Source organism: Barbus barbus (genome assembly GCF_936440315.1).
Source record: "Barbus barbus genome assembly, chromosome: 1".
Classification (NCBI taxonomy): domain Eukaryota; kingdom Metazoa; phylum Chordata; class Actinopteri; order Cypriniformes; family Cyprinidae; genus Barbus; species Barbus barbus.
The window spans coordinates 22,975,051-22,991,869 of NC_136729.1; the positions used below are offsets into that span (position 1 = coordinate 22,975,051).

Consider the following 16,819-nt stretch of genomic DNA (forward strand, 5'->3'; position numbering starts at 1 on the left):
GTTAACAGCCAGTCATTAAACTCTATTCTCTTTTTCACTTATCTCTCTACATGATTTCACTTCCTCAACAAAATTCAAAACAAACCGAGAAACAAAAAGAGGTTGAAAAATGACACAAAAAGTTTAGCATGTTTCAGTAGAAACCTCTTAGATTCACTTTTCAATGTCTAATATAACCACCAGCAGTCAGATTTGAAGATAAAAGAACTATTATATAAAATCGTTAAAAAGAAAAAAATCCAAAATTTCAAGAGAAAATTTCTAAGCCGATATTCAAAGTTATTTTAGAGTGAAGGTTGTTTAAGACCAATGTAGTTTGAATACCAGAGCAGACTGAAGAGAAATTCAAAGTATGATGGGTGTCAGTCTTTTATTTGAAGAGAGATTTGTTTGAAAGCTATGTGGCTGTTAGAGTGTTGCTAAGGTGTTTGTCAGTCCAATCAATTAAAAACATATAAAAGAAAAGTCTGTAAGACTGCAGAGATATATGGACTTAAGACTACAGTATACTAATGTTTAAAAGTGTACGCTAGGTTAATCATAACAAACATGGTGCAAATTTCAATTAGTGCAAAGTATGTACATACTTTATGCGTGCAGCCCTTTTTCTAACCATGTGTACTCTGTATGCACAGCTCAAATATGCGCCTTTAATATTTTTGCACTAATTATTTTGTCCAAAAGGTGACAACACGGGCCGGGACACTGTTTCACACTTGAAAAATAAACATGAGATGGAAAAACAAACAATTACTAGACATGACAGCAATAAAAACACATTAACAAGCAACTCTAGTAAACAAGTACAAAGAAATCGGTCAGAACATCTGGAGAGAAATAGCGCAGACACTGAACAAAGATTAAACTTTCTAGTGCTACATGCTATTTGAGCATGTATTTTTACACAGAGGATTATTTGCATTTGTTTTTTCCTATATGTTTGCTTTGTTTTATGTGTCTGTGATTTGTTGGAATGAAGTTGTATGAGCACCTGCTGTCTCTTCTCAATCTCCAGTTTCATGCGAATGCCAAGGCAGCGAAGAGTATCCTGAAATGTCTGCTTGAGAGCTTTCTCCATCAGAACCTTATGAAAGGCACCAACCATAATTCCACAAACAAACACCACAGCATTTGACAGCAACTAGAGAGAGAGGGGCAGAGGGAAACTGACTTTTAACATATTAACATTGAGGTGTTACATCCTTTTCAGCTTCTTTACATATAGGTTTGCTGAAGCTGAAAACCTGCTTTCCTTTCAACCAATCAGAAACCAGATTTTCTTTTACCTGATTGGTGATGTAGTGATTGGTGGTGTTGGGGAGGGGCACACCCACTGTGAGGTACACCGAAAGAACAATGAGGTGAGACAGAATGGAGATGATACTCAGGGTCACAGCATAGCCCATCTGGAATGGCAGCATTGTGTAGACTGTAATGATGATGAAGAGGAAGAAGGGCACCTGGAGAGAATGAGATGAAGAATGCAACATTAACATTTATTTAAGACTGACTAGTATTAAATTATCAATTACTGCCAATATTGCATGTTTCAATGCATGACAGAAAACACATAAGAATGCTCCTTTAGGAAAAACTACCCTGTCATATGAAATCTAAATAAAATATTATAGCTAGTGTGTGTTACCTGGTCCCATGGTTGTATTGGTATTCCGGATTCTGTGCTGAAAATAAAGGTGAATCCCATTGTGAGGTGTGTGGCCCACACAGTGAGGCCGAGTAAAGTTCTCCATCTCTGAGAGAGGGTCTCTGTACACACTAATATAAACACAGCCAGGAACAAACACAACGCTCCTCCCACAACTCCCACAAATATGCCATGGACCTTTGCATCCTGAAACACACACACATGGAGAGAGCAAGGTGTAAGGGGCAAACATGAATATCACATATAAGCCAGCTCATTCAAGGGGTTTGGAAAAAACAGTGTGTATGTGTGTGTGTGGAAATGGGTGTATGTGCTAGAGTGAAGCTCTAAGCTTAGAAAAAAATACAAAAATCTGTTCAAAATAAATTTGTTAATGCTCTCTCTAGAAAAACTCTGAATGTGTGTGCGTCTACATGTTTATGTCAGCAGTCTTGCATTAGTTTTGCACATTAGTTGTCATGGAGCCATTAAGGGAATATTTCTTCCCACACTATTCCTTCTATTAAGGCAGAAAAGCACAAACATAAAAAAACAGAAGCTAAAAATCCTTAAAAAGCTCCAGAGATCACTTGATTCCATCTGTCACAAAGCTAGCACTAGTTTAAAACTAGACACCATCTGAGTGAGCTTTTTTGTTTTGTATATATATATATATATATAAAAAAAGAATATATATATATATATATATATATATATATATATATATATTCTTTTTTTATCATCTTTGCAGATGCATTCAAACAATTCATTAAGGAATGAAACAAGTGACTTATGAGTAAGTCATTGAATCATTTTCATATGCAGATTAGTTCTAAAACACTGATTCATACAGGAACGAATATATCAATAAATGTTATTGACATTGCAGCTTTTAAATATAACTTAAAATATTTAAAAAGAGAAAATGGTTATTTTATTTTAATAAAGTTTCAAAATATTACTATATTTTGATCAATAAAAAATGAAGCTTTGGTGAACAAGAGAGACTTTCAAAAACATTAAATTTTGCATATATCTTACTAACCTCAAATGTTTGAACAGTAGTATAATCTCTACACTAGTCATAGATTATCTATATAAAGTCAGAGTTAATAAACAAAACAAAGCAAAAGGATTAAATGACACTATCAGTCTACAAGTCCCTACTTATGTTGGCAAATCACAGCACTAGGTCGACCCCAACACTCACCCACGCACCAATATACACATTCACCACAGTGAGTCCTCCACTCATGTTAAGTCAACCACTCGGAATTACCACTGAGCTACATCACTGACTTAACTCTCAAACACTCAGAAATACATCCCTCAGTCCACAAGAACACACAACACACACACACACACACACCTACATACTCCCATTACCCTATGGGCTTTGTGAAAGTACAAATAAATAGTAAAACAACACACACACACACACACACACACACACATGCCCACACACAGAGAGCCACACTGACTGTAATTCTGTTCCTCCCACGGCCGGTTGGTGTTGAGAGAGGAGGTTACAGAAGTTTGCACAGATGGTATAGTGCTTATCTGCTAAAGAGATGAACAACAGCAGTACGGAAGGAGTGTTCACAGCCCCTCTTCACATCCAGCTGACTCCAGAGAAAGTTTATGTGTGAATTTATGTGAAAATGTGACAGAGAGAGCGAGATTATTATACAATGTGCTACATATTCATTCTGATGGACCTGGCATAAACTGCCAATTATTACAATTAAAACACTCAATTTCCTGACACGGATAATGCCAGTTCACATCAGCATTGTGATCGTCAGACTTCAGATTACGCAACTACAGAGGATCAGCACCTCAGTCACTGCAGGATTACGTAAGAGAGGCTGCTTCAATCATCAGAAACCATCTGATCAGCAAGGACAAAACTGATCCAGTACATGTTCAATATTGATTTTGCTGTGGCAATTATTGTCTTCCCTAATTTTAAATGACTTGTTCAACAGTGCACACTTGCGTGGGTGGGCGTTTGACCTTGGGCTGATTTTGGATTGTGGGTATGTGTAAGCATGCAGTGCATTTGCATGAGTGTGGCATCTCACCAGCTTCAGACTGAAGAGGAGCACTAGCAGTGTGGCACAGGTAAGCATGCTCAGTCCCAGCAACAGAACGAAGGGCTGGTATTGGCTAATGCCAGAAAATTTCCTGTACAGTGCTTCCTGTTTCAACTGCTGCTCGTTCAGCAAGTACTTCCCTTTTGCTGGCATTCTGACCAACGGCAGTGCGGCGACTGAATAATACTGGCCAATCAGAGCAGAGCGATCAGATGGCACAGAAATACACCACCTCCCATCCAGCAAAGTGCGGCTATGCTGAAATCCCCATAGAAACCACGTGAGAGTGTGTGGGAGGTCATTCCAGTGCAGAACACTTCTGCTCTCCCCTCCAGAGCACCATTCTGTGCATGTCCTTTACGATCCTTCTTCGTTCTGTATTCGCTCTTTCAGCACTTTTCGTCCTCACTCTGGTGTCTCCCAGTCCTGTTGGAGAGGGCTTCAGGATACCACGGCGTGTGTATGTTGGATGAGAGGGAATGAAATGTAATTATGATTCTTCCACAGTCCAAAAATTCCTGTCACAAAAAAATAGAGAGTTATTTATTAGATGTGCTTCAATGATTATACTAATACAACACCTCTATATACCCACTGAAGAGCCAAGAAACTAAAATCAGGAACTTTTCATTTAGAAACTAACTCGGTTTGATTCAAAACCTGTTGAATCATGCAAATTTAGAGAGCATATATTCAGGTCAAGTCCTTAGACCTCTATAAAGACTGCTCTGTTCAGTCATTCCTGGACTGGAGGCTCTCTGTGTCTGTAAAAAGGCTTTTGGGTAGAGTTCAACATTTGTGTGGATTCAGTCCTCTCTTCATTACAGAGCCTAATGCCGATGGCTGCTGTCCATGGCACCTTCAGCCAAACCTCAGCTACAACTCACACTGAGACGAGCAGAGCTCTCCAAAGAAAAACGTGAGTGAACACTGGACACAGAGTATGTGAACTTTGCCCTGCTGGACACATAGAGATCTCGGTGCAGAGAGTGGTCAATGGTCTTACTGTGATTGATGTAGTCACACTGCAAACATGCAGACTGAACAGGATAGGAGAACAGTTTAAAAAGTTGGGGTCTGTTAGATTTTTTAAGAAATTAATACTTCTATTCAGCAAGAATGCATTAAATTAAGTAAAAGTTACAGTAAAAACATTTGGCCTACAGTGTTGCAAAAGTTTTCTATTTAAAAAGAATGCTGTTATTTTGAACTTTCTATTCATCAAAGAATCCTGAAAATCCTCAAGGTCATTTATATTTATATAGCACCTTCAAACAACATTAATGCTGACCAAGGTGCTTCACAGTAATACAATACAATGCCAAAAAATTTAAAATGAATAAAAAGTAAAAATTAAATAAAAATTTAACTCTCTACTTCTTGTATATACGGATCTAACATGAAAACTGTAAATTCATGGCATTCAGCTTTTAATGTTTTTAATGCTTTTAGTGTCTTCTTTTCTAAAATCTTTGTAAAAATTATTTTATTGTTATTTGTTTATCTATTAATATTAATTTATTATTTATTTTATTTATTTATTTATTTTTTGAGTCTACCAAGGGGTGGGGTGGGATGGGTTTTAAATTTGTACAGCTGCTTTTTTTGTACTACCGTTCCACAAAATAAAACATAATAAACAGTTAACAAAAAAAAAAATTTAAATTAAAAATTAAATAAAAATTTTATCAACAACATTAACCCATAACTGTACAGAACTACGTCATTCTAACAGGAATCTCAGAACAGCCTGATTTGAGAAAGGGGATATTAAAACAGGGATTTAAAAAGAACCCACTGGGTGGATTTTTATCATTATAGGATGGATGTATACACACACTTCCAACACACATTTATGTTCAAACAACTTGTAAAGAGAATTTTGCATCCGATGACCCCTTTAAACATATAAAAATATATAAAAAATATTACAGATTTGCACACTATGTGTGAATGTTATAATAAATGTATTAATATAGCTGTTGTAATTATTATTGTCTTTTTTTTATTTTATTTTATTTTATTGTATAGAACAACAATTTCAGTGCTAACATTTATGAATGTTGATGGAGCTTTTATTTTGGCGGAAACTCCAGGAAGACCTCAGTGCTTTTGTTGTTATTGTTGTTCACAACAGCAGATTAATAAATGATTCTCATTAAGATCTTGGGAAGATGTTTGTTGCACGTATCACATTGTCACATCCATGCCTTGTAAAAATTCATAAAAATGTTACTGAGCAACTGACGAGTAGTTTTCCCCGCGCTTTGGACTTTGAACCTTGGAGCTGTGAGCTCGCGCAGCACTGTATAAATACATGCAGTTCATGTGTGTATTAGAAAACAAAGTTCTGCAGTTTTTAATTTAATTGTTTAAGACCATTTCGCGATTTCAATCATACAGTTAACCAGCAACAGCCACCCCTTCCACTTCTCATAGGAGACATGTGATGCAGATGCAGCACTAAGCATTCACTCGCTGTTGGTGCTTGTAATGATTTTTTTCATCTTTCTCTGACAGTTTTAAATGCCTCCACATTGCAGACATGTTTGCTGCATTAGTGCACGGCCCTGCTTGATCATGCCACATCATTGTTGGATAAAATTTATTCTGTCTTTTTGCTTATTTCGCTTAACAATTTCGGTTGCTGAACATTTGGTGCATCCCTACTCGTAAACAATACATGCGAGAATCAGTGGGTGGGGCTAAACAGGCAGCGATGTAGAAGCAGGCGTTGATCTTCCTCTGCGGAGGCGATGTTAATAGCCTATAAGCTGTTTTTAGACTAACAAGAAAGTTTTCAATTCTGAAACTTAAAGTTTGTTTTTAAAGTACAATTACCTCTTATATGTCAAAAGATCAAGGGAATTTTGGTTTCTCAGTTCATGACCCATTTAATGTGTTTTTGATCAAATAAATGCAGCCTTGGTGAACATACTATAAAAGACTAAATCTTAAAATTTAAATATACTAGTTGACCTCCTTTTTAACTAGTTAATCAGTTCATCGTCATTATCACCATCATGACCTATTCCTGATCTAAATGCGCCAGAAAACAATCTGCCAAAGTACAACCACATTCTCGGGTGGAGGAAGCGGTCCACAGAGGAAAAGAGCAGAAGAGTCTCTGTAAATAAGCTGCTTCCAAAGGTCATGATTTCTCAATGCAGGTTATTAATGTTTGAGGAGCGCAACCAGATGATCATGGAAGTGTAATCAACAGCTTCATATCTGAATGCACACACACACCATGAAACACACCTATGAGTAACCATCCAGAGCATTCAAGTGATGCTAAACCTGGCTATGCTGACGCATTGCTGACAACATGACTCGAACTCAAAAGCAAATATTATAATAACATTTTTGTCAGTGTTTTAATTTCCTGTAAATTTATTGGATTACTAGATAAGTATTAGAAATATCCTCTAATACTATTACAAAAGCTTAATGCTAAAGGACACGGTTTAAGGTGAAAGACAGAAAGGAACAGAGATAGTGATGGACTGCAAACAACACAGAGAGAAATAAGCTCCAAAGCTCCACTGATGTGCCCCTGAATAGAAGCAAAGAAAACAGTAGAGAGAGAGAGAGGCAGAGAGAGAGAGAAAGAGAGGGTGAGTGATAGAGAACTGGGATGCTGCGTTATTTTCTCTTTGTTGAGGGTCATTAAAGACTGAATGGCAGCACCACGTCACTCTCTCACTCTCCCAGACAAATGCACCCAAGCCAACAAACAGTCTTTATATTCCCAAACTACAGTTACCATGGCAAAGGAACAATCCAACAGGGCAATAACAGAAAGAAAGAAAGAGAAAAGGCTGGGAGACAAAGAAAGAATGAGAGTGAATAGTCTCTCCATGCGGAAACAGGGAGGGTCAAATCCTCCTGGCTGCTGCTGTAGTTCCTGGAAGTGTGCGGCAGAAGAGTGGTCAAGCTCTGAACCTACACAATGATCTGACGCTTAACATGACACAAGCACAGCGCTATAATCAGGCCGCCTCCTCAGGGTCAAACTTTATGCAGCTGCACATGAACAGCACATCAGACTGCAGCACAGACCAGGGACTGCCAGACATCACTAATGCTCCACACTATTAATAATAGAGGAATTTATTTTTCAAGGAAGCAATAATATTCACATCCCTAACCCATGATGAATAATATACATTATGTACAGGTCCATTATGTCATACATAGATTAAAATGAATAACAATACTCATAAATGCAATGCTTATATTGTTACTCAAATGTGGCATTAGCCTAAAGTGTACAAAAATCAACATAATCATCATAATTCTGCGTTCTCTCACTCATCATCATACTCCCTCCTCATGTCGTTCCAATGACATTCTTCTTTTCTGTAATATTATCCACAAAAATATATTTTGGAGTAATGTTTTTTTTTGTCCATATAATAGAAGTCAATGGGCTCAAATGTTATTAGACCCCAATGACTTTCAGTCGTAGGACTGTTAGGAACGATATGAGGGTGAGTAAACGTTGACGGAATTGTCACTTTAGGTAAACTATCCCTTTAATCCCTCTATTTTTTTTGTTATTTACAGTTAGCAAAAATATTTCAATTGATATTATTTCCCACTTTATTATTCTTTATTATTATTTCCCACTTTATTACAAACATCATAACACATGAAGTGCCCTTCTCTCACTCATCTTTCATCTGCACTTCTGTGGAAAAACATGTGATGAGGAAAAGAGATGATGGAAGTGCATGTGTGTCCAAATCTCAAAAATCTAAATGTGAATTTTCAAGAGCTGCATGTGATGTGAGAGCTGGTAGTCATTGGTCAAACCCAGGATAGTGGCCTTTCAACACATAAAAGCCCAATTCTCTGCTTTAATCCAGCAAAAAAACTATAAGAAAATGAACTATTTACACTTGTTTTCTGAACTAGTTACACTTTAAATCTCCCTTTTGTTGTCCATTCCATCACATAGAGCTGCACAATCCATTGAATTTTTAAAAATGCTGAATTATAGGCTAATCATTAGGGCTGTAATATGATTGTGATATGATTTTATTCATTCATCATAAGTTCATGGTAATGCAGAGACCAAAGACGTGATAATCTTCTGCCAGAGTGTGTGCACTAATGACATCATCAGCATAAAATAAGCAAGCAAGCAAGACAAGGTCCCTGTTTAAATTTCCATTTGATTTCCATTGATTCTGGAAAATATAATGTCAGTTAGATAAAAGAAATGTTCACTTTGAATAACTGGAGTGATGTGTCATGAACGTGTCCTATTAAAAAATATCTGTTTTCTAATTAAAAATATTTTCAAAATGTAATTTACTCATGTGAAGCCAAAGCTGAATTTTATACATGTGTATAAACAGAAGAGCAATCATAGATTACTAGATCACTCTAATTATAGTAATCAACAAGGCTGCCGACACAGCACTAGTACAATCTGAACAGTCTAGTTTTGTTGTGAGAAATCATACAGTGTGTCTACTGTGTCTAATGTTTGCAGCATATTATTTAGGCTATACCCTCATAGATTATTATCTGCCATGTTTACACATGATAACTGGTTTAGCAGCCAGACACCTCCCTCAGGATTTCATGTTTACAATTGCAATCTGTCAGCTATTGTCATAGCTGTGAAACTATTGACCTTTATCTTTTACTACCTGCTAAAGTAATTATTTAATATATTTTGTAAGTAAATATCTGCCAAGAACAACAATATAAATGTAGGTCAGTCTATCAGTCACATTGGCAAACAAGTGACTAAAATGAGGACAATTAGAATATCGCATTTAATAATAAAAGTATTGAGTGTTATATTGAGAAAGGCGAATCCTTTCAATTTCAATTGTGTCTTTGTGTGACAGGTACTACTACCCCTCAAAGTCAATAAATCCCCCATTTTAGGGATATTGAATTAGCACTGATGAGGAAGACTAGGATGACAAGACTGGGGGCTGATTAGATTAAGTCAGATGCTATCCGAGGGTGGTTTGGCTAATCAGCGCTGCTGTTTGCAGTGTACGCAGGAAGTGGAGTCTGTCAAAGGCAATGCCCGACTTGGGCACTGTAAATTAATTCTGTCTTAATCTATTGTTGAAAATCATCATCTTACAGTACATAAGTCCAGTCTTCTGCTAAAATGAAGGGCTGAATGGTATCAAAATTGTAAGGTACATCGATATATTTTCAAATGAGATTTAGGATAAGAGAATACTGTAAACATTGATATATTTTGATGTTTTAAACATATCTGAAACATAATGGACAACAAAAAGTGAGCTGCTGCATGAACATTGCATGATCCAAGCTGTCCTAGACATGAGACTAGGGATGAAAATCTTTAGGCACCTCACAATCCAACTGATTTTGATTCAGGGAATCACAATCTGATTTTTTTTTTTTTATTCTTGATCTAATATTGTTTTTGTTTTTTTATACCGGCGTGATTAAATCGTTCAGTGCTTCATATCATCAGCTGCTAAATTCAAATCTGCGTTCACTGGCTGGCGCTGAGCCAGAGACATTCGCGTTTGCACAGCGCTGCATTATAACCAATCACACACGATTCTGTTGAGCTTATGAATGCAATGACCAATCAGAGGCTTTCAGATGAGTCATCGCTGAAATGATTTCTTCACTCACTCGCTGACTGAATACCTCTTTCTGGCGAATTCTCTCATTAGAAACAACAAAGTGCAGATGTGTGTATGAATCTGTAATGAAGATATTAATTTCATTCATTTAGATTCATCACATGTAAAGTAAAACATTTCAAAAGTTTTTTTGTTTTAATTTTGATGATTACAGCTTACAGCTCATGAAAGTCAAAAATCAGTATCTCAAAATATTAGAATATTTCCTAAGATCAATCAAAAAAAGGACTTGCAAAACAGAAAAGTTCAAGTTCTTTAAAGTATGTTCATTTATGCACTCAATACTTGGTTGGGGCCAAACTCCAGCATCAGCGAGGAATGGCATGGAAGCGATCAGCCTGTGGCTCTGCTGAGGCACTATTGAACCTTCAGCTCGTCTGCATTGTTGGATCAACTGTTTCTCATCTTTCTCTTGAAAATATCCTTTAGATTCTATATGGGGTTCAGGTCAGGCATGTTGGCTGGCCAATCAAGCACAGTGATATCATGGTCAGCAAAGCACTTGGAAGTGGTTTTGGCAGTGTGGACAGGTGCTAAAGTCCAGCTGGAAAAGGAAATCAGCATCTCCATAAAGCTTGTCAGCAGATGGAAGCATAAAGTGCTCCAAAATCTCCTGGTAGACGGCTGCATTGACTTTGGACTTGATAAAACACAATGGACCAACACCAGCAGACGTCACGGCACCCCAAATCATCACTGACTTCGGAAACTTCACACTGGACTTCAAGCAACATGGATTCTGTGCCTCTCCACTCTTCCTCCAGACTCTGGGACCTTGATTTCCAAATGAAATGCAAAATTTACTTTTATCTGAAAATAGGACTTTGGACCACTGAGCAACAGTCCTTTTTCTCCTTAGCCCAGGTTAGATGCTTCTGATGTTGTTTCTGTTTCAGAAGTGGCTTGGTAGCCCTTTTCCTGAAGACGTCTGAGCTGGTGACTCTTGATGCACTGACTCCAGCTTCAGTCCACTCCTTGTGAAGCTCTCCCAAGTGTTTGAATCGGCTTTGCTTGACAGTATTCTCAAGCTTGCGGTCATCCCTGTTGCTTGTGCACCTTTTCTTACCAAATTTCTTCCTTCTAGTCAACTTTGCATTTAATATGCTTTGATACAGCACTCTGTGAACAGCCACACCTTTCAGTAATGACCCTCTGTGACTTACACTCTTTGTGGAGGGCGTCAATGTTCGTCTTCTGGATCACTGTCAAGTCAGCAGTCTTCCCCATTATTGTGGTTTCAAAGAACAAGAGATACCCAGAATTTATATTGTAGGGATGGTCATTTATTGAAACTCAAATGTAAATATTCTAATATTTTGAGATACTGGATTTTGACTTTCATTAGCTGTAAGCTCTAATCATCAAAATTAAAACAAACAAAAACAACTTTTGAAGTGTTGTACTTTACATGAATCTAAAATATATGAAAGTTTAACTTTTTGAAATAAGTTACAAGAAAAATGAACTTTTTCACCATATTCTAATTTTCTGAGATGCACCTGTACTTGGTTCATTACTGGATGAATCAGAGTCCTTGAACGAATCTCTTGTATGTTTCAATGACAAATACATTTTAACAGACCCTTTTCGCCACCTACTGGCATAACAATGTAATCGATAAATCTTCATTTGAAGTGTCAGATTACTTTCAAAAGGAGATTTACTCTATTTTAATCGCTACCGTACATATCAGAATTTATATCTGAACTATAAACTTTTGTAACAGTGCTTCTGTGATATGAATGTTTGTAACACAGAAATAATGATACTGTGTGGTTGAAAAGACTGTGAAGCTGTTTCATTCATATACATGACAGCTGCCCTCTTTAGGTCAGCAGCGGCGCAAATGCAGGTTTAAATGTTCAAATCACACTGGTGTGATCGTACACTGTACGGACGAACCAGCGATCACAACATTGTGATCGCACACGTCAAAGGTTGAGGAATGAAGCAGATGAGTCATTGTAATTTAGGAACAGAATCACGTTGGTGTTTGAATCATATTTGCGATCTTTAACGATTTATCGATTTTCGATTCCCAACCCTAGTCTGGTGTGGGTTATATAACCAGATGGTCAGCTAGTTATTAAATTCAAACGTTCACACACTTTTCCACCCTGAAATGTGAATGTTTACACAGTGTGTTCAATAAAGACATGAAAATGTACCATTGTTTATGTGTTATTTGTTTCAGCAGACTGTGTTTGTCTATAACATCGCAAATGCCAAGCAATATTCAGCTTATGACAGTCCTAACTCACATAAATGCACTGGCCTGTCACATAAACATTATAAAAACATAAACTCTCTGTGAAATATGTAGTGCATATTCTGGAAAGTAACACTGTACTGCAGGTTCCTTTATTACTGTTTACACAATAACAAAAGTGTGTCACATGAACCACATGATGAGCAGTGGGGCCTACATAATTTTATGGTGACTTTACAGAATGTAGACTCATTTTTATCAAGAGATAAACTCATCTGTCTCTGCATTTTCTCTCTTTCTCACAGATAAGGTGTTGTTAATGGCTCCCTGCAGACAGAAACAGTCTCTTTGAAGGAAACATATTCCAGCATCACGCTCATAAAGAGACATCACTGTTATCCTTTGGAAACGCAAACAATAGCAACCCTGCTGTGTGAGAGCAAGGTTAAGCTACAAAGGAATCCTGGTAGTATTGCTGTGGGTGGAGTATGTTTGTGTGTTTGAGTATGTGTTTTAAAATTACTGCACCCTTCCTTTCAACTATAATATGATGAAGACGCCACAATATTGGCAAAGTTCAAAAAAAGCAATATGGAAAAAGATAGATCCCACTGATTTCAATTTTACCCAAGAAGATTCTCAAGATTTTTCTCCTTTGTCCATAGAAAGGAAGTCAGAATCCACTGACTTTCATTGCATATTAATGTCATGGGTAATTTGGGGCTATTAACGTTTGCACATAAGACAGCTCATTGTAACACTTAGCATTAAGCCTCTATTTTTAAGGATCTATTTCTTCTAAACAGACATTTTGCCTTAGTGCATAGAAAAGCAAATTAGTCCCAGCTTGTTTTAGACTTGCATTTCTACCTAATCCATGTCCAGTGGTACAGCCTCAATAAACAGCTAGTCTCAATAAAACTCTAATTTTCAATGATTAATATGCCAGACTACATTTCCTGGAAGCACACGAGGATGAGTAAAATGTTTGGTTTTGCAGTAGGTGGCACGTAGTCGATTTGAGCATATTGCCTTATCAGGATGGAGTGTTATAACTCTCACATTAAGTGTTGCCAATCTGTTCACAGCATCACATTTCATCCCACGAGTTAAATTAGTTTTGCAATACAGACAGTACAGCAGCCATAAACACTATAACAATAGAAACATATGAAATTGAACATAAAAGGGAAACAGACTGTAACGATTATAATGACCTCATTTGGCTCCACCGTGAACAGCTTCGTAAAGCAAATCTGTCCATTCCGCTGTAGGATTCACACCAATCTGCTCTTAGGCAGATTAATCATGTGCCTCACAGCGTGCATCCTCTTTTAAAATATATAGGTAAATATTATAGATTATTTAATTGTGCAGCTCATTTGCCCTATTTCTACATTTACACTTTCAGAAAAAGGGTACAAAGCTGTTAGTGGGATGTTAATGGGATTGTAGGTGGGGGGAGTGAATAACCAGCGCTCTCTTCCACCTTCAATACTGAGGTGAGACCCTTGAGCAAGGCTTCCCGGGCACTGCAGCAATATGGCTGCCCACTGCTCCAGGTGTGTTTACTACTGTGTGTGTGCACTTGGATGGGTTAAATGCAGAGCACAAATTCCAAGTGGTCGCCACACTTCATTTCACTTAATGTTGTAATGCCTAAATTTACTTGTAGCATTTAAAACAATAGATTTTTAGCATTTCATTTTTTTATTTACACAAATCAAATAGCATTTTAATAATACCAATTTGTGACATTGGAAGGGCTGTGTCAATGTGAAACATGGCGGAAACACTGTTATACCTAGTTAATATCATATCATCTAATCTATATAGAGATCACAGAGCGGAAAGCAAGTCTGTAGCAAATGGCGTTGATCTCTCAAGTTCATGGTTTGCTTTACATTTAGTTGTGATACCATTTATAAATAAGTGAAAGAAATATATATTATATATATATATATATATATATATATATATATATATATATATATATATATATCATTCTGAATTTAGCTGTAGTTGTTTTACTGTTCAGAATATAATTCTGTTGTTTTGTTTAGACTATGTTATGTCTCTGACTCTGAATGCCTGACATGTTGTAGTAATGAACGCACAACGAATGCCTGGAGGAACATGTTTCCAAAGTACACTTGAAAGGCACCATTATGACAGGCTGCTGAAAGTATCTGCACACCCAATCAGGTCATACTAGTAAATTACAAATAAACATTCACATTCTCTGCAGAATATCATTAGCTGGGGCGATGTGATGTGTAGTTCAGGTAAGTGTTGCACAGGAGGGCATTATTATCATCCATCTGAGGTTAGAGTCAAGGCACCCAACCATTCCACATCTCCAATATCTGATTACTGTGCGTGTAATTATATGTGATGTAACTACCGGCGATCTGGTCTTTCTCTTTTATTAGGAGCCACCATCAGGACTAAATGGCTGACTCATCTCACTGTCTGTCTTTCTGCATGTGCATTGATTTTCATTTCTGCCTCCTAAGTATCCCGTTTCTCAAGGTCTGAGCCTAATGTTTTTCTTTGTTAACAGGATTTCTAATATTAGGCATGTGCAAAAATATTTTTTTTCAAAATCAACTCCTCAGTGGGTTGCCTGAATGACTAGTCGATTAATATAATTTAGTTGGTTTAAACTACATTCTTTCTATTAAAGTCAAATTCAGGGGTCTCAAGACTCATTTTTAAAAGTTGGACTCTTTTTTAACTTAAAACACTTTTAAAAACAGGCATAACACAATGCCAAAGACATCCATGTTGTAGTGGCTGAAAATAGTTGTGCTGCGTAATATGTATTTTTGGAAACCATGATACATATTTTTCAGGATGAATGAAAATTACAAAAGAACAGCATTTGTTTGAAATATAAACCTTCATTAGAAATGTCTTTACTGTCATTTTATCAATTAAATGCATCCTGGCTGTTGGTTAGCTAACCTATTAGTTTACCATTGTGACTTTTCCCTACTTAATACTGTTCAGTAGAAAGAAATGACAGGATATTCTGTTTTAGCATGAACTCAAGTCTGTTCAGAATGAAGCTCATTCTCTGTCTTACTCCATGCATCAACCGTTTTCATTCTCTCCTTTTTCTCTTCCAGTCAATGAAAGCAGCCGTTATGTCAGGGACTGGTGCCCCCGGTGTTGCATTACGCTGTTTTAACTAAATGTACATGTGTACGCGCAGAATCAATGGTGTTTTTGCAGGTGTGTGCATTTGTGTGGAGCTATGCAGGAACATTCAAGCAGAAATGTATGTATGTCTGTGTGTTTCCCCGGCACGATATCGTGATTCACTCCCTTTTTCTGTGGTGGATAGATACTGGAACCCACACAAAAGTCAGATTACAACCTGAAATAAGTAGTTTATTCACTAACATTCTGTATTGGTTTAGCCAGTGATGTGTGTGTGTGTGAGAGAGAGAGGAAAGCCGAAAGGTTGATTATTAGCTAAGTGGAAATAGCAATCTTGTACATTAATCACCTCCTTTAACACCCTTTTTCTGGTCACTCTCTAGCTCCCACACACACAGATAAATGCACCAATACATTGTACCAGTAAGATCACAAATTAAAAAGACAATTTCTTCTCTTAAGGGCAAAGAACCTTTAATGACAATTGCTGTAAAACCGCAGAGAAGTGACATCATCTCCAAGCTCACGTTACAAAAAACTCACTAGTCGTATTCAGATCACATGCTTTCGCAAAGAAATACACTTCAACGTGTTAACCTTTAGCCACACACATGCATGCTAGGTGATGATGGGAAAGACGTGGCGTCAACATAGAGCTGATTTTTGTATTGTTGTGCTGATAAAGGCGCTTGGAGTGAGTGGGCACTAGAATAATAAGTCGATGACATACACATCACGTGCAAATGCAGAAGACAGAATGAGAAGAGAGCTGAGAAACTCTCATCAAGGACAACCTTAGATGTCTACTCAATCTAACCACACACCAACCCATTTCCTTAGCAACCGCGATTCATTTCCCTAACTACAGGGCTGAAGGCAGTGCAGTACAGGCAGCAGAGCAGTGAGGTGCATCGCTTCGAACAACAACCTTTCCTGAGAGATTTCAATGGAGAAGGACTGTTGTTTTCTTGAGCTCTGCAATTAACTTGTCACAGTACAAAGATAAGTGTCTCAAACATGTCATGTGACAAAAGACCGCGCGGCACCT

At 37.3% G+C, this 16,819-nt stretch overlaps 1 protein-coding gene across 2 annotated transcripts in view; it reads right to left on the reverse strand.

Annotated features, from left to right (window-relative positions):
* Positions 1 to 16,819, reverse strand: part of LOC306850301 (adenylate cyclase type 2-like) — a 43,765-nt gene that overhangs the window by 17,805 nt on the left and 9,141 nt on the right. For both annotated transcript variants that reach the window (XM_079385864.1, XM_079385865.1), the window contains exons 2-5: positions 3,730 to 4,259; positions 1,646 to 1,852; positions 1,287 to 1,460; positions 992 to 1,141 (exon numbers count right to left, since the gene is read on the reverse strand). In XM_079385864.1, coding sequence (XP_079241990.1) covers positions 992 to 1,141; positions 1,287 to 1,460; positions 1,646 to 1,852; positions 3,730 to 3,894 — 696 coding nt within the window. In that variant the 5' untranslated portion in view covers positions 3,895 to 4,259. The remainder of the gene's footprint in view (positions 1 to 991; positions 1,142 to 1,286; positions 1,461 to 1,645; positions 1,853 to 3,729; positions 4,260 to 16,819) is intronic.